Source organism: Wickerhamomyces ciferrii, contig 00098 (assembly GCF_000313485.1).
Source record: "Wickerhamomyces ciferrii WGS project CAIF00000000 data, strain NRRL Y-1031 F-60-10, contig 00098, whole genome shotgun sequence".
NCBI lineage: Eukaryota > Fungi > Ascomycota > Saccharomycetes > Phaffomycetales > Wickerhamomycetaceae > Hansenula > Hansenula ciferrii.
Window position 1 is genome coordinate 17,565 of NW_011887642.1, and position 18,125 is coordinate 35,689.

At 32.3% G+C, this 18,125-nt stretch overlaps 7 protein-coding genes across 7 annotated transcripts; 6 read left to right on the forward strand and 1 right to left on the reverse strand.

The window, feature by feature from the left end:
- Window positions 1-577: 577 nt before the first annotated feature.
- Window positions 578-2,179, forward strand: YPS7 (putative aspartic endopeptidase; the record flags this gene model as incomplete). Its single annotated transcript, XM_011275857.1, has 1 exon — window positions 578-2,179. One exon carries the CDS (start codon window positions 578-580, stop codon window positions 2,177-2,179), a length of 1,602 nt encoding a protein of 533 aa, XP_011274159.1.
- Window positions 2,180-2,667: 488 nt separating this feature from the next.
- Window positions 2,668-3,501, forward strand: BN7_3541 (uncharacterized protein; the record flags this gene model as incomplete). The annotated part of the gene is made up of 1 exon (XM_011275858.1): window positions 2,668-3,501. One exon carries the CDS (start codon window positions 2,668-2,670, stop codon window positions 3,499-3,501), a length of 834 nt encoding a protein of 277 aa, XP_011274160.1.
- Window positions 3,502-3,610: 109 nt separating this feature from the next.
- Window positions 3,611-6,376, reverse strand: SFB3 (Sfb3p; the record flags this gene model as incomplete). Its single annotated transcript, XM_011275859.1, has 1 exon — window positions 3,611-6,376. One exon carries the CDS (start codon window positions 6,374-6,376, stop codon window positions 3,611-3,613), a length of 2,766 nt encoding a protein of 921 aa, XP_011274161.1.
- Window positions 6,377-6,687: 311 nt separating this feature from the next.
- DIN7 (exodeoxyribonuclease DIN7) lies at window positions 6,688-8,637 on the forward strand (the record flags this gene model as incomplete). Its single annotated transcript, XM_011275860.1, has 1 exon — window positions 6,688-8,637. One exon carries the CDS (start codon window positions 6,688-6,690, stop codon window positions 8,635-8,637), a length of 1,950 nt encoding a protein of 649 aa, XP_011274162.1.
- A 481-nt stretch (window positions 8,638-9,118) lies between these two features.
- Window positions 9,119-11,275, forward strand: BN7_3544 (Sterol regulatory element-binding protein; the record flags this gene model as incomplete). Its single annotated transcript, XM_011275861.1, has 1 exon — window positions 9,119-11,275. One exon carries the CDS (start codon window positions 9,119-9,121, stop codon window positions 11,273-11,275), a length of 2,157 nt encoding a protein of 718 aa, XP_011274163.1.
- Window positions 11,276-12,932: 1,657 nt separating this feature from the next.
- BN7_3545 (60S ribosomal protein eL28) lies at window positions 12,933-13,664 on the forward strand (the record flags this gene model as incomplete). Its single annotated transcript, XM_011275862.1, has 2 exons — window positions 12,933-12,952; window positions 13,268-13,664. The coding sequence occupies 2 exons, from the start codon at window positions 12,933-12,935 to the stop codon at window positions 13,662-13,664; spliced, it is 417 nt and encodes a 138-aa protein (XP_011274164.1).
- Window positions 13,665-15,124: 1,460 nt separating this feature from the next.
- BN7_3546 (putative transporter) lies at window positions 15,125-16,675 on the forward strand (the record flags this gene model as incomplete). The annotated part of the gene is made up of 1 exon (XM_011275863.1): window positions 15,125-16,675. One exon carries the CDS (start codon window positions 15,125-15,127, stop codon window positions 16,673-16,675), a length of 1,551 nt encoding a protein of 516 aa, XP_011274165.1.
- Window positions 16,676-18,125: the final 1,450 nt, after the last annotated feature.

Sequence of the window (18,125 nt, forward strand, 5' to 3'; positions counted from 1 at the left end):
AACTGTACTAATGATGATGATATGATGATGTTATCAATATGGAAATCTGTCCATTTCAAGTAAATAATAATATTCGCGTTTCGCGCATTTCGCGGTATAAAATAATACGTTCAAAACAGAATAATAAACACTAAATTTGAACGTTATACTCCAAGATAATCCAAAGACAACTGACTCGTGAGACTATGTACTTACTAAACCCATTAACATAGTATTCATTATACTTTTCCACAAGTATTGTCTATTAATAGCATCACTTTCGGCTCTCGGTTCTCGAAGGGTGCGCGGGCGGCGGAAGTATACTTTTGTGGGTTTTGGAAATCTACATCTGCGTTTTCTTCGTAAAGTAAAAAAAAACCAAATTCGCACTTTTTTCCTACTAAAAAGAAAACATAGAAAACGTTTGAAGGTTATTTTATTTTGTATAAGAAGACACCATCAGATCTAGGAATAACTTGGGTTCAGCTTATTTCAAGTACTGGTTCAAAGTGGTATAGTCAAAGTTTACACTCAGATACACACAAGTCCTCGATCAAAGATGCTAATAACCATATTCAAGTTACTAGCGGCTCTGCCCATGGTATTTGCTGCCTCAGACGCTTCTTCATCAACAACAGCTTCTTCAATATCTACAAATACTTCTCAAAAAGATAATAGTCGTGATAATATTAAATCATCTGCATCCTCATCTTCATCTTCATCTTCAAATTCAAGTTCAAGTTCAACAAATTTATCCCCCTTCCCTACTGTCCATGGGTTTTCTGATAATGGAAATGTTTATTCAGTTAACGTATCAATAGGTAATCCAGCTCAAGATTTACAATTAAGAATAGATACTGCACAACCTTATATATGGGTGCCCGATGGGAACTACATCAAACCTTGTTCTGAAGTGAATAGTTCAGAAGTCATTTGTGCCTATGTTGGGTCTTTCAAAAGTCAATATTCAGATACTTATCATTCAGATAATTCATCAATATCCTATGCACTTATCGATGGCATTGTAGCAAATGGTACTGTCGGTGAAGATAGTTTTGTTATTAATGATGTTGATGGTGGTAATGTAACTAAGAATATAACATTAGATTCTACCAATTTCATAAATTCTAATGATAGTACAATAGGAATTGGTGGATTAGGTCTTGCTGGTGAAATTCAATTAAGTCCTTTTGGTGATAATTATAACGCTCAATTTTTAGAATTATTAAAAGATGCAGATCATATAAGTTCAAATTCTTATTCTTTATACGTTAAAGATAATGAAACTGCAGAATTAATACTCGGTGGGATAAATCAAGATTATTATCAAGGTGATTTGGTTTATTTTGACAAAATCCCATTTTATGATATTGGAAATGGGAAATTATCGTATAGTTATCCTGTTGTTCCATTAAGTGGTCTTTCTGTTTCAAATAATGAAGGAAACACATTTTACATCTCAACTTCAAATGATACTGAACCTGTTATGTTTGATACAAGATCAACTAGAAGTTTCTTACCTTATAACATGATTGTTCAAATTGCTGTTCAGTTAAATGCTTTCTACTCAGAAGATGATGATGTTTGGTTTTTAAGATGTGATATTGCAGAATTAGGCGGTACTATAAATTTCCAATTTGGTAATTTAACAATCCCATATCCAATTGAAAAATTAATTTTGGATTCTCCTTATGTCTTTACTGATGGATCAGAAGCTTGTGAATTAACAATCCAACCAAATGATTATTTCGGTTATTCTGTATTTGGTGCAGCTTTCTTAAAAGAAATTTATCTTGTCGTTGATAATGAAGGTGATAAAATTGCCCTAGCACAAGCTGCAAACCCAACAAGTTCACATTCTTTAACAAACCATTCAACAACTGAATATCACAAATCTGCAATTTCATCGGGTTATATTCCATTTGCAAAACCAAATAACATTACACAATCATATTCATTTAGTTATAATTTCAATAGAAGTGCTTCAAGTTTCCAACCTGATGTTATAACTGCAAGTATAACAGGTAATGAAATCTACACTGGAAGAACTCCACAAACAAATACAACTTCACAAGAAAGCTCAACATATACTGCGGCTGCAAACAGATTGGATCATTATCCAGTAAACGTCCAATCAAATTCATTATACATGCTCATTTATACTTTCTTGGGTGTTGTTGGGATTGGTTTATTAATTTGAATATAAAAAGTTTTTGACTCTTTATTTAATGTCATCTACGTCTTGTTTGTCCATTTGTGTGTTTATTTCATTCCATTTAATTGTTTTTTTATTTAATAGGTTGATTAGTCCGTTTCTTTCATTTTACTAATTGCATAATAGCATAATAATTACATAAAATCATCATATAAATAACTTCTAATATAGAAAATCTCATATAATTTTATCAATAGTAATATAATCACGATAATGTAGTTATATGTTGAATGATTCGCTGATCAATGCTCAATGCTTATGTATGAGGAGGTCGAGGCTAATTTCGGGATTTACAAGAGCGCGAAAAGCTTCGGGGAAAGTTTGTCACAATCTTTTATACTTATCAAAACTATTAGTATTAATAACAACTTAGAAGTATTAGATATATTAAAATTAGTTTTGGGATAACTGCAGATTAATTAAAGGTTCCAGAGAAGAGAATACGATACAAACAAGAACACCAATCTTCCAAAATGAATCAACTTCAGGCTTACTTACACTCAAAAGTAACAACAATTTTATCACCAGCCCCTTCATTACAAGACACAGATTATGAAATTGATGAACCTTCTTTGTCAATCCATGATAAGATAATATCACAACGTCAAGCTCAGAAAGGTTGTGACTACTCTAATTTTACTACCCCTGTGAAGCAAAGAATTAAATCACCAAGTTCAGACTATAGCAATTCAAGTAATTCAACAATTGAAATCCCACCAAGAAATGGCTTCCAAAATACACCGAATCATTTCAAAACTAAATCTGCCAATGGTAACTTAGAACTTGATGATGAAACTTTAAAGATTAGACAATTTGTCGATATAAAACAAATGTTAAGATCGTTAAGAAATTTGGAAAATTTGATAACTGAACCTAATGTTGATTATGAATTTTTTAAAAAAACGTATATTGAATCAAGTTATGGTTTGATAAATTCAATGAATGACACTTCTGGTCCAGTAACACAATATCAGCAGAATCAGAAACCACAGCTTCAACAGAATTATCAGCAACAACAAAAGGCTTCAACAAGATTGGCTCAAACGTCTTTACCTAAAGAAATTGAATCTCGTGATCTAATCATCAAAATTGGAATTGTTGGGGTTCAAATCTTGGTTGTATTGATTGATTTATTAACTCCAATTTGTGTCCAGGTTATAAGTTTTGGGAAAACTTTATTGGGGAATGAATTAGTACAAAAAATGTTGAATGTGGTGGTGGAGATTATTTGGGTTACTTTGAGTATAACTCTAGATTATTTAAAAAGATTTCAACACAAAACTGAGCAAAGAAGGCTCAGTCGATGATGATAGAACACTTAAATTCTACACCAATCATGCATTAACGATCACAACTTTTGTATAATTACTTTTTCTATTATATATATGTTTTCTTTTCCATTTCAAAAGAAATAGGTTAAATGTTCAAATATCTTTGTGCCAAGTTAACATCTTCGAGACTTACTTCTTTTGATTTGATAACTTTATCCTGTTCTATTTGATCTTTAATTTGCTTATGAACATTAGTTAAAAATTCTGTATAACTTTGTGTTTTATCTAATGTTTTATCTTCAACTAATAAATCTGCAATTTCAAATTCAGAACCATCAATACCAACTCTACATAATTGATATGTTAAAGTGTTGTAACCCAATTGAGTTTTGTAAAAATTGATCAAATTTCTTGCTTGTAATGAGACATGTGTGTTCAATTCTGGTAATTCATTTGTTAATGGTGATAATGCTTTTAAGTCTTCAACGCCTAATAAATCTTTAACTAATAGTTCATTAACTGCATTATGAATCCATAAATATAACTTTTCTCCATTAAATATGAAATATGCACCTCCATAATCTAAATTTTGTAATGATGCTTTTGAATTTATTGGTAAATTGAAAAAACCTGTAGTTTCATCATAAATACAATCATCTTCAGCTAAACTGTGTAGTGGAATAACTCTTGGGTATAGTTTTAATAATAATTTATCTAATGTGAGAGAATTTAATTGATAATAGTCATAAATTTTAGAATTATTTGGAATTGAAACTCTAAATATTTTGGATTTTTGGAATGAATTAATATATGAAATAATAGTTTTCAAACTATCCGGGAATATCAACTGAGTTGGTAATGCATTATTTTTAACAACTAATCCACGATATTGTGTGAATACTTCAACTAATTTATGAGTAGATGAAACTTTGATTTCTGTTGCATGTTGTTTACTAAAATAACTCAAACAATCTTTAATGATAATATCCAAGACAACATCTTGATCAACAAATGCAAATACATCTTTAACATCTTTTGTAACAGCTGCAACCATATTTACAACACGAACTCTTCTTCTACCATCAATACCTGTATATAATAAAGCAGCTTGGAAGTGAGCATCTTCTTTTTCATTTAATTCATCATCATATTGGAATAATGCTGAAAATTGTTGTTCAGATCCAACAACAGGGATTTTTGGATCCACAGAAGCCTTGGAATCAAAATTACCATAATATTTAGCAACTTGTAACCCACCTGAACAACGAATTTTCAGTTGACCTTGATAACCTTGTGTACTAGAGACAGCTTTTTTGAACTCTTCATTAAATAAAAATTCATCTCTTTCTTGAACAAAATTGGAGTATAATTTGAGTACACCTCCTGTTTTACTGGTGATTATACCGGAATTTATTAGATCAACAGCACTTTTAGAAATGACAAATAAATCTAAGCTAACATTTTTTTGAACAAATTCATCAGCTAATTTATTATAATAATCATTAGATGTTTTGAAAACTTCAGGACTTGAATCTTTATTGTTTGGATTTAGTAAGGTACCAGGACCTTTACCTGGAATTTTGGTTAAAGTAGCTGTTATTTTACCACCACCAACGGTTCCCAATGCATATAAAGCATATTTCAATGCGGCACCATATGCAACATAAGCTGATTTGAATTCAGCATAGATTTCTTCAATTTTATTTAAAGCATCTTCAATTTGGAAAATATTTTCTTGTGGATCAACAAATAAACCTTCATTTATTGGAACGAATGGATCCTCAAGATCTGATGCGATATGGACTGAACATTGCTCAGATTGAAGATTATAAAACTGTATTCTTTCATCATATGTGATGATACCAACTTTGACACCAGCAGGTATAGATTGTAATGTTGATCTAACAGATTCTGTAGTTGATTTGATAACTTCATTTGGAGCACTAACATCAATTAAGAATACATGATGCAAAGTATTAGGTTGAACACCTTCTTCTTCCCAATAACTATTTGGGACTATAAAATCCACAGTTCCCTTATGCAATTCAGGTCTTAATGGGGCATCCATTCTGCGCCCACTAACATCTAAAGGTGATTGATATTCATATGGCAATGGTGTTGGAAATTTACACATGTTACAAACCATCTTATTATCATGAGTGAAAGCCATACCTGGATTAACATATGTACGACAACGACGACAACGAGGTGGACCCTCAATTTGTGTTAAATCAACTTCTGGAACAGGTTCTTCGTTGTATTCAGAAGGAGCAAATGGGCGAACTGTTAAACCTAATGGTAATTTTGTTGAATTTCTCAATGCTTCAGAGGATGGAACATTGTACATGGAGAGTCTCATGAATCTTGGACTAGCAGTACCTTGATCAACAGCAGTGAATTTTGTTGTAGCAGTTGGAGGGACGGTATTTTCAAATGTTTTGAATGGTGTAAATGCGTATTCATTTTCTTGAATTTTTCTTTGATATGGAACAGATAACGAATCACCAGAGTTTTCAGGTTGAACAGAATTGTAGCTTGGTTGAGTAGGAGCTGATGGATCACCAAATCCTGGTGTTATTGGAGCACCAGCAACAGGAATGCCTGGGGTAAAAGAATTTGGTGTACCTCCAACTTGAGATGCAGCTGGATTGAAAGTTTGAGTTGAGTCAACCGGAGTCTGGAAAGGTTGTTGTAGACCAAATTGTTGAGGCGGTACAGGTGATTGGAATTGAGCTTGAGCTGCATTATTTTGATTCAAATCATGGTAAGCTCTAGCTGGCCTCTTCTTTCTACCGGCAGTAGCACCTGGAGCAGCAGCGACTGGTTGTTGTGCTTGTTGTTGTTCAATATTCAAATTTTGAACACCGTTAGCCAATTGATCCATTGATTGGTTTGGATATGGATATGACATGGTCTATATTCTCAGCAGAAACGGGTCTTCTTTCTGAGCAGCAGCAAACTATGACAAACTGAGGGCTTCTAAGTTCTAAATTGTACCTTTTTATTGTCTCTGTTTCCTCAACGATTCTTTGTTGTTTATTTGTCTTTTTCAAAATCTCTGATCTAAATTCATTTTGGTCGCGACTTTAAAAAAACAATTTGTACGCGTAAAAAGTAAACAATCAAAAGCTTAAAAAGTTAAAACCAGATCTCTTTGGAAAGTTGGATTGAGCTGGGAAGAACCGTTCGAGTGCTGCGAGAGGATTGTTTGGACTCTATATAATGGGTGTTAAGGGGCTTTTGCCACAGTTGAAGAGCATCCAGGAGCCTATGACGCTCGAGAGGTACAGAGGGAAAAGATTAGCCATTGATTCATATGCTTGGTTACACAGAAGTTCGTTATCATGTGCATGGGAGTTGGCTCAAGATTTAGAAACCACAAAATACATCTCATTCTTCAAAAAGAGAATCATGATGCTTAGACATTTTGAAATAGAACCATATTTTGTGTTTGATGGGGATAATTTCAGTAGTAAAAGTGATACTGAACTGGAGAGGGAGCAGAAAAGACTAAAAAACAAAGAAAAAGGTTTAGAATTACTGAGAAATGGTGATAAGAAGGGTGCTTTTGAATTTTTTTCCAAAAGTGTTGATATAACGCCAGCCATGGCAAAAGCTGTTATTGAATATCTCAAAGAAGAAAAAATTAAGTATATTGTTGCACCATATGAAGCAGATCCACAAATGGTTTACCTTGAAAAATTAGGGTTGGTTGATGGGATTATCAGTGAAGATTCAGATCTTTTGGTCTTTGGTGCCCAACATCTATTGACAAAATTGAATGATACTGCACAATTTGTTGATATCCGGAGGGAAAATTTCAAGAATTGTAAAGAAGTTCCAATTGGTCTCATTGATGATTCTCAATTAATAATGGTGGCATGTTTAAGTGGGTGTGATTATACTTCTGGTGTGCCAGGTGTTGGTATAGTGACTGCTTTTAAATTAGTCAAGAGATTAGGTACTATGGATAAATGTTTGATGAGTTTGAGACTTGAAGGTAAATCTAATGTACCACAAGGTTTTCAATTAGAGTACAAAAAGGCAGATTTATCATTTAGATTCCAAAGAGTGTTCAATCCAATCACGAATGAAATATCAACTTTGAACGAAGTACCTCAATTGATGAAATCAGATGAAGAATTGTTACCTGAATGTATTGGTCCATTACATGATAATGATATTCACTTCAAAGTCGCAATGGCTGAGTTAGATCCAATATCTAAAGATACATTATTGAGTAGAGAAGTCTCAATTAAATCTCAATCGTTCAATGTCATACAAACTCCTATCAAACCCGTTCCAGTACAAGAAAGGGTTGCTAAAAGATCCTACTCAACACCTGTTATTAAAACCAATAATAAAAAAAGTATTGATTCATTCTTCAAGAGTGTACTAACTTCACAAAAGAAAACAAATACAGAAACCCCCGTGGCCAGAAGCTCAACGGTTCCTTCAATTACAAATGATCATAGAGTTTTAACACCTAAATCGTTATCACCAACTTCCAAAAGAAGAAAGATGTTTAATACACCACTGATAAATCCAACAGAGATTCCTTCATCAAGTAAATTCTTTTCCTCAAAGAAACCAGCTCTGATTACTAAAGGTACTACAACCAATATATTAAATTCACCAGAGTCATCAAGTCCGGAGCTACAACCTACAAAGGAAATACCGATATTGGGAAACAATAGTATTTTGCCTGATAATATTGATGAATTATCTGTTATAGAGAAACCAAATACATCAAATCTTGAATTCAAACTGAAAAGCTTATCAAATGTTAATTCAAGTGATTTCGAGCTGACAGATCCAGACGATGACGATGAAGAGCAATCTGGAGCAGACAATAGCATTGGGAAAATCAGAGAACATGATTTATTTGGAAAGAAGGAGCAAATCAATGATAAACTTCGGGAAGAGATACCTTCAAATACTCATGTCTCAAATCATGCTGAAATCACTAAAGGACTTTATAAAAAATTCGGGTTCAATAGCTCTTCAAGTTCACAATTCACCACATCAGGAAGGGAAAATAGTTCCAGATCCAAACCGTTAAAATCTATACAACACAATGGAAAAATCAGATCCAATACATCAACGCTGAAAACTAAACGAGGCATTACACGAAATTTTACATTAGATAGTTTTATTTATAGAGGTCCATAAGAGGACTCCGAATGAGGTACAATCATCACAAATCACAAACTGCATATCAATCATTCAATAGCATTAATGACATATATATCATCGATATACAATCAAACATCACACAGTTCCAACGTAGTTTAAACAATGCAATTTTGTTGATATCGCCGGTATATACGACTGTCATCTGTCTCCGTGTAAGTATTCCTTTTTTTTGCGCCCGCCCACATAAAAAGTTGCCTGATCTTTAAAATCATACGATAAAGAGAGAATAATGAGCATTTCTGGTACATTTCTTGATTCTCAAAGATTCCAAAGCAAATGGGAGCTTAAATTTACAATGATATGTGTTCAGAAGGAACGAGAGCCGGTTTCTGGAGGACTTTGTGCAAAACTTTCAATCTTGAACTTCTCAACTTCTTCAACAATCTGATATTTACTATATACATCATCAACAAACAGCCGCTAGCTTTCCACACGTATAATCAAGAAGGTTAGAAAGATGTCATATGCCTTTGAAGACTACGATGCCTTTTTGGCGTCATTCAACAACAGCAACAACAACATTTCGTTCAAGAACGGGTATCAACAGAACCTACAACAATCTGCCGCTGGTATAGCTCATAATTCATCAATGAGTAATTCCATCACTTCTGTTGAAGAAGAGCTTGGTATCCTAGATCCATATTATGACTATACAACTGCTGGTAATAGCAATAATAATATCAATAATGTCAATGCTGATCTATATTTATCACCAGATTCATTGGTCAACACTTCAAGCTCAAACTCACCAAATGAGTTCAATCTTAACGGTAATGGTAATGATATCAATGTTGGTAATGAAAATGGTGATTTCAACTTTGAAGAAGAAACCAATCAAGATTCCCAAGTTAAAATTGAGTCAAATTCAAGCTCATCTGTAACTTCACCAATTTCACATAATAATAACAAAGTTAGGTTAGCTGATGCTGTACCACATTCATCCATCTCCAAGCGTATTCCAAAGAAGGAAAAATCATCCCATAATATGATTGAAAAAAGATATAGAACTAATATCAATGACAAGATCAATGCCCTTAGAGATGCTGTTCCAGCTTTGAGAGTTCTAGTTGATAGTGGTGATGATGAAGTTGATGATAATGAATTGGATGGTTTACAACCAGCAAAGAAATTGAACAAGGCTACAATTTTATCAAAAGCTACTGAGTATATCAAACATTTGGAAAACAAGAATGAAACATTAAGAAAAGAAAATGAAAACTTGAAAAATAGATTATATGGTATTGGTAATGGTCTTGTCACACCAGAAGGTTCTGCAGAGTCTTCAAATTTCCAATCAGAACCAAGACAAATCTTACAAAGAAACAATACAACACCAGCATATAATGGTGTAAATAATGGTAATTATCAAAACCGTGGATATGCAAACAAGTTCTTATTAGGAGGTTTAGCATGTATGGTTGGTGCTGGTTTAAATGATGATTTTAACAATGTTGATTCCACTAGATCATTGTTTGCTCTTCCAGTTTTCAGTTTCAATCAACAAGGTGCACAAGTGTTAGGAAAACCATTATTAATTATGTTCAAAGCTTCATTGATTTTATGTGTTTTATTGAATTTTGTTTTCCCAAATATTTTCCAAAATAGAAAAGATAAGAAACAATCACAAACCGATTCAAATATCGATGTTGAAGATATAAGAAATTTATCAAAAGCTTCAATCTGGAAAACTTTTACAAATAATAAAGATGATACAAATAACAATTACATTAAAAAAGCAATGATTAGAGCTATAAAATTGAAGATTTCTACATTAACTCAAGATTTCATTTCACAAAAATTTACAAATTTCTATGTTGAACATTTATGGAATTATTTGAAAAAAGTTAAATTAAATGAAAAAGGACAAGATTATGATATTTTAAAATCTGTTTTATCATTATCAAATGAAGAAACTATTCAAAATGAAAATCATATTAGATCTTTATTACATCAAGAAGTCAAATTAAATGTTGATTCTGAAATTTCAGAAAACATAACTGAACATCCTGAGGATTATAATATAATTCACGTTCTTTACAATTTGATCAACGAATCCCAAACCAATAATATTTTAGCAAAATTCATGAGTGCTACTATTGATTCATCATTTGAACCAAGAGATGCTGAATTTACTGAAAAGAGTATAAATATCGAATTACAAGCTTTATTCAATCCAATTGATGAAAACATTGCTAAATTCAAAGAAACTTTATCAAAATTGAGTGTTAATGATGTTAAAGATGATGAGATCTTCATTATGTATGCATCAATTATTCAAAACTTAATCTTTATTAAAAAAGATTATCAAAGTGCTAAAAAATGGTTCAAAAAAATGGATTTCAAATTAATTAATCAATTTGATTTACTAGGATTCACTTCATTATATATTATAATTTCAAGTATGACAAAATATCAAGAATTATATCAAGATGATCAAGATATAATTTCACAAATTGAAGAAATTTCAGGAATACTGAGAATTTGGCTTGGTAATAATTCAGGTTCAAGTTTAAAATTTGATAAAAGATCTCAATTGATTGAATTTTTTGTCAATGTCAATTTAAAGATCAATGGTTTAGAAACATTAAAGGGTAGAAAAGCTGTTGTTGCTTAAGATAACACTGGTATTCTTGGATTCCAATGATATGAATTAATATACCCTTAACAAATGTGATGATTTTTAATGACCTTTTTTTTTAATTTTTAATTTATTTTTTTGCTTCTTTTTTTTTGTTCATTCTTTTAAAAGATTCAGTTCTGATGTCTTTTTGTACTTTTATATCATACTGTCTATATTTATTTGTTTGAAAAATTTATAACATACATACATACTGTCAACTAATTTAATACATATTTATATTATCTATTGTTAATGCTCTGGTATAATACCAGCTGTAGATTCATTGAGTTTTGTTGAAGGCTAATAAAGTAGTCTTATAAGGGAAGGCTTTATCACTCCTTTACAATATTATAAGCTTCAAAATAGTGGCTAAGCTCATTATTATATATAGAAATATATATGGCTACATGTTATATGGCAACAACCAGGGTTTAATATTTAACGACTTTAACCAGATGGTCATCTGATAGTACAAGCTGTCGTATCATGCTCGTTGCTCAAGTATCAACACACATTATGAGATTGGTGAAGTTTCACATGTCGCTCAATATGTCAAGTGATCTTTGAATTAATCGATGTTGTTTGTATGGATTAGATCAAGTGGTTGCGTGATAATTTTGAATACGAAACTTCGATACAGATTTAATCGATGGAATTAAGAGGTTTATAACACAGTTCCTGTCGACAGCCAAATCCCATAATAGTTATTAGAGCCCTTGTTGATGATTTGGCTGTCTACATTTAGATATTTTGTAAATAATAATGGATATTCAAGGCATAATGGAAGTTTATGGAATTTATCTTGTTGAAGCAGTAGACCGCAGTACCAAGATAATGCTTTTGACGCATCATCACACTAAAATATTATCGTAAGGAACCAAGGTTAAGGTAGCGATTAATGAACAATGGTCAGACTAGTTCTGAGCACTATATATATCTTCTGGAGTGAAATAGCCGGTCATAATCAGCAGTTATTCTAGTGGTTTTTTTATAATTCATGATGATGTGTTTTACTATTATGGTACTGATGTTCTGATAAGATACAATATGTACTTTAATCGCTCTCACTAGTAATAACATCTATAGTTTGTGAGCTTAACTGAACAACATCCAGCTACTATGGCTTTATGTGAGTAGGTCACTACTTTATCAACGACTAAACAGTATTTTGTATGGTTGGAAGTTGGAACTTGGTAACCACTAACTACTAAAGCTTTAAATCTGGATCATCCCACTTTCCGAACATTTCTGTACGATTTAAAACCAAATCTCCAGATTTTAGATCTTTCAACTTTCAAGTTTCAAGTTCCCAATTTCCAAGTCCACCGCTCATTTCCTTATCCGACGGAACATTTTCATATTTCCGAAATTCTTGGCCTCTGTGACTGCTCAGTCCTAATTGGGAAAGGACTCTTTTTTTTCTGGCAAAGCCATGGTGTTCAGATGTTTTTCCCAAGCAAACTCAGAGAACTCTTGTCTCGCGAAAAAGCCATTTTGTGCTCCATACAGTGTCCTTACCGAATATTTTCTTAACTATGGTGTGTGTAGTTGGACTGTTTGGTGAAAAAAAACCTTTTGAACAAAATCAAAAGTATAACGTTTGGTTAGGAAGGATTCTTTTCGATTGATTATCATCCATATTATATTAAAAATGTCATCAAACGTCTCAAAGTATGTACTGGAGGAAAGAAGTAATGGACTATTGTTGGATTAAATGAAGTGAATGTCAATGAGAATGTAAATATGAAGTTCAATGTGTTGTAAAGTGAATTCAATGAAATATCAATGATTGTCCAACGTGTTAAAGATCAAATGAACACTTGAGTCATAATGGATTACACAAAGAGATTGAGTCTACTAGGGTAACGTAAGGGCAAAGGAGTACATCCCATAATCAAAGATTGTTACAATCACTTCATTATTCAAGATTTAAGATAGTTCATGTCAAAAATTCCATAAAGTATCAAAGTACTAACAATATTTTAGCGATTTCATCTGGGCTGTCACCTCAAAACAATCATCATTCTTAGTCAAACGTCCAAACGTTGTCTTATCCCGTGATCCATTAAATGTTTCAGGTAAAAACACCAAAACCTCATCAGGTTTAGTTAACCAAAAAGCTTTCGGTATCACCCAAGACAAAACCGGTGCTATTACTGTTGTTTCAAAATCTGCTAAAAACGCCAACAAACCAGCTAAAAACTTAATCAGAACCACTTACTCACAACACAAATCACCAAGAAGAACCGCTTTAGCTGTTGCTAACTTGGCTAAAGGTTACAGAGATGATTTAAGAGCTGTTGCCGTTAAAAGAGCTTCTCAATACTCTCACTCAAAATCTGTTAAAAAATCTTACCCAACTTCAGTTAGAGGTAAAAAATAAATTTGTTAATGTCGTATAATTATAAATTTTAAAGGTTTTGGAAAACAGGATTATGATTATTTGATTCAATTTTGATCATTAATTGAAACTCCATGATGTATGGGGGTTTGATTATGATTGAATAATTTGTAGAATATTTAAAAGCACATCGATAGTTGTTAGTGATCTGAACTGCGTATTATACAAGAAGTGAAAAGCTAGTAATTATTAAATCAGAAACATCAGAACCAGTTACTGTTGATTTATTCTTATATTTTATTTTTAGACGAACCTCTTTCCAACATCAGGAACAAATAATTTTGTACGTAGATATAGAATTAGATCAAAGAAGCTGCACCGTACGCGCTTGTTATACACATAACACAACGTTTCATCATATTGAGTAAAGATAGCATTTGCGGATAGATATAGGTCCGTATATACTCGTTATTTAGGCTCTAAGATATAAGATCATCTGTCTTGTAACAGTTAACTCGTGATCCAACCAATAGAAGTTCTGTAACATCAATTAAACACCGTTGATCGATTCAATTACAGAGTCATTTAGATTTTCCTGGGGAAGATACATAGTATGAGAGTATGAGCATGATGTTACAAAAAGCTTGGAAGTCTGGTTATATACAACTTACAAGGCACCATGAACCATGGAGTTGGCTTCACAAATACGCAACAAAGATCCATGGAACACAAGATTCCGTTTAATGGACAACTGCGCTTCTGTACCAAGACTCAGGTGCTACGGTGCTACTTACTACACTAAGCACTTGTACTGAGTCTCATGCTGCTAGTTTATTAATTTGTGGAGTAAAAGTTCAGGTTACGCGTTCAAACTTCTGGAGGAAGATCGTTGCGCAGTGGGCTGAAAAATTGAAATTAAAAGTTTTATCGATAGCTGAAAGACCCTGTCTAAAATTTTTGGGGAGCGTTATAACGATAAGATCATGACACCACGGTAGAATAGATTGAAATACGTTCAAACTTCAAAGACAAGAATATCTTGTTCATCAGACGTTTCAAACAGACTTTTAAGCTTTACTGACTTTGCTAACATTGAGCTTAATTGACCCCCCAGTCAAGAAACTTTGAAAATAATTAAACATAATCCGAAGAAGAAATTCCTTTATTTTACCAAGCAATAATGGGAAAATAAGTTACTCCATTTGGATCAATAGTCACTTGGCCCAGGGTCTGGTCAAATGTTGATTGGTTATTGACTTTACTCCTGCTTTGTTTAAATTGGAGTCTGGGGTTCAGTACGCCTGCTGTACGCCTGTATACTCTGGAGTACATGGTTTAACAATCAAATGACGGAGGTTGACTAAAATTATAAAACATTTTGCATTGGAATATTTGTGATTTTACTTTTTGGAGATTATATAAAAAGATGATGACTTCCTTGTAAATCTGGGGAATTATATGTATACTCTTAATAGAAGTTCATTATAGCTCATCATCATATAATGTCCACAGATAATAAAGATATTGAAATTAGTCACATTGAAACAAATGTTGATGATCAATTAGATAAAAAATCTATTGAAAAACCACCATCAATTAATGAAGAACTTCGTCATAATTTAGAAATCCCAGATGAAATTAAACATCTTTCTGAAGATGAATTGAAAATTCTAGAAAAGAAAACTCGTCGTAAGATTGATATTAGAATCTTACCAATGTTGGTTTATATCTATATTTTAAATTATTTGGATAGAAATAATATTGCAAGTGCAAGATTAGGTGGTCTTGAAGAAGATTTAGGTCTTAAAGGTAATCAATATCAAACATGTATTTCCATCTTATTCGTTGGTTATATCTTAATGCAAATCCCTTCAAATATGATTGTTAATAAAATAGGTAGACCGTCATTATTCATCACTGTTATTATGACTATCTGGGCAATTATTTCAACTTGTACAGGTGCTGTTCAAAATTATCCAGGTTTAGTCGTTGCTAGATTATTATTAGGTTTTGTTGAAGCTGGGTTCTTTGGTAGTGCTTTATATTATTTATCATGTTGGTATTCAAGAACTGAATTAAGTTTAAGAAATGCTGTCTTATATAGTGGTTCTTTATTCTCTGGTGCATTAAGTGGGTTAATTGCATCTGGTATTATTGATAGAATGGATGGTGTTAAAGGTTTGAGATCTTGGAGATGGTTATTTATTATTGAAGGTGCTATTACTTGTGCTTCCGTCCCATTAGCTTATTTGATTTTACCAGATATGCCACATAATTCAAAATTCTTGAATGAACAAGAACGTGCATTCATCTTATGGAAATTAAGAAAAGAAGTTGGTCAAGATGATTCTGATCAAGAAAATAAAGAATCTTATGCATCAACAATGTTATTAACTTTCAAAGATATAAAAGTTTGGGCTATTACTGGTATTTTAAGTTTCTTAGTTGCAGCTGCTGGTGTTACAAATTTCTTCCCATCTGTTGTTCAAACTTTAAATTTCGATAGAGTTACCACTTTAGGTTTAACAGTTCCTCCATATATGCTTGCAGTTATTGCAACTTTTATTTGGGCAAGACATGCTGATAAAACAGGTGAAAGATTTTGGCATGTTGTTTTCCCATTGTTTTTAGCTTTGATTTCATTTATTATTGCAGTTGCTACAACAAATACAGGTGCAAGATATTTTGCAATGTGTTTAATGATTCCATCAATTTATTGTTCTTTTACTACAATTTTATCATGGATGTCAAATTGTGTTCCAAGACCTCCATTGAAAAGAGCTATTGCAATTTCTACAATGAATTGTTTATCAAATTCAACCTCGATTTGGAATTCATACTTATATCCATCAAGTGCTGAACCAAGATATTTAGTTGCATTTGTTTGTAATTGTGTCTTTGTTGTTTGTTCAATGTGTATTGCTTTAGTTTTAAGAACTAGATTAATGATTTTAAATAAAAAGATTGAAACAGGTACTATGGAATGGGAAAAGGAATTAGGTAAAGGAAATGATGGTTCAAAGATTAGTCCTGAATTTAGATACTTATACTAGATGTATGATTAATATTTCTCTTTATGACCTGATAATACATTTTTGCTTTGTTTTAATGATCGAATGGCATTTGTAGAGCTGCACCGATTAATCCCATCATGAATATGAACGTCTTTACCCCAGATTTCAAATTCAAAGCTGGTGAATTATCTATAATACGTCGACTATATAATCAGAAATTGCGAGAATATTGAACCCAAAATTACCTCCATTCGAACCCTAAACAAGGAATTTGTTATGATGAATCATATAATAAATTATGCCCAAAACATACATTTATTATGCACAAAACATACATTCATTATGCACAAATCGTGCATAAATATCAAGAGAAATATATTACTGAAAGGGTAATTTGAGATAGAATTATGATCAGATAGAGTAATTGTTAAAGAAGAGTATAGTCTAAGCCAATGACTATACATTTAGTGATAGAAGTATAAGGAACCAAAGTGAAATAAGTGAAAGTATATAAAAGAGAGGAAGAATCTCATCAAATTATGTATTAGATTGTTTAATAGAATATCCTTCATTTGTCTTACTACAAGTACTATAAAGTAACGTCTGCTATTGATAAGAACTATTGACCAAGGGTAGAATTGTCTACATCTTAGCTTCAACTTCAAATAAGGTCCTTCGGGTCCCAATTTCTTCCAGAAATCAATAGTGAAGCTGTTCTATTTTAATTAACTAAAAATTAATTGAGATCTTATATATCCCTAATTCTAATTGCTGGTCTATTCCCGCTACACAAGCATTGGTACTGCTCAATATGGATGAGTTGAAATCTGATCATATTATAGCTTATACTGAGATCTGAAATCGCGAAAATTACATGAAGTTGTGAAGTATACAAATTAAAATGGTGGTACTTTAATAGCTTTCACAATGAGTTCAGAGTATCCAGACTTGCTCAGATTAAATTTATGACCCAAAATCATAGTGATGTAGAAAAATATTGAAGTTTACATCGTTGCTATTCATGTTTTGGGACATTTATTTCTCTGTCACGTGACTAAAATGTTTTAACGGGATGATCAGGCCAAATTTTTAATTCAACAAATCATCAGATAGTTTAGTGGTTAGAAGCTACAAAACTTCGGATAGTTTAGTGGGAATCCTCAAAAATCCCTGATAGTTTAGGGGGGAGGATTCGGAAGCTCTCGGATAGTTTAATGGTGAGAATTACCGTTTGTCGAAGACAATCCATGGTAGATCGGGGTTCAATTCCCCGTCCGAGAGATTTCTTTTTTGCCTTTTTGCACTAAATTTTTTGGAGTTATAAACTAACCTATTGAATACTAAGGGTACAATAAATGGTTAATTTTTTTCATCATGATATATGAAAAGTGTAAGTTGATAAGTACAATAGTGGTTTTTTAATTTCCGATTGAAATTTCGACCGTATTCGCTGGTAATCAAGATACGAATATTAACACCGTCAAGATCC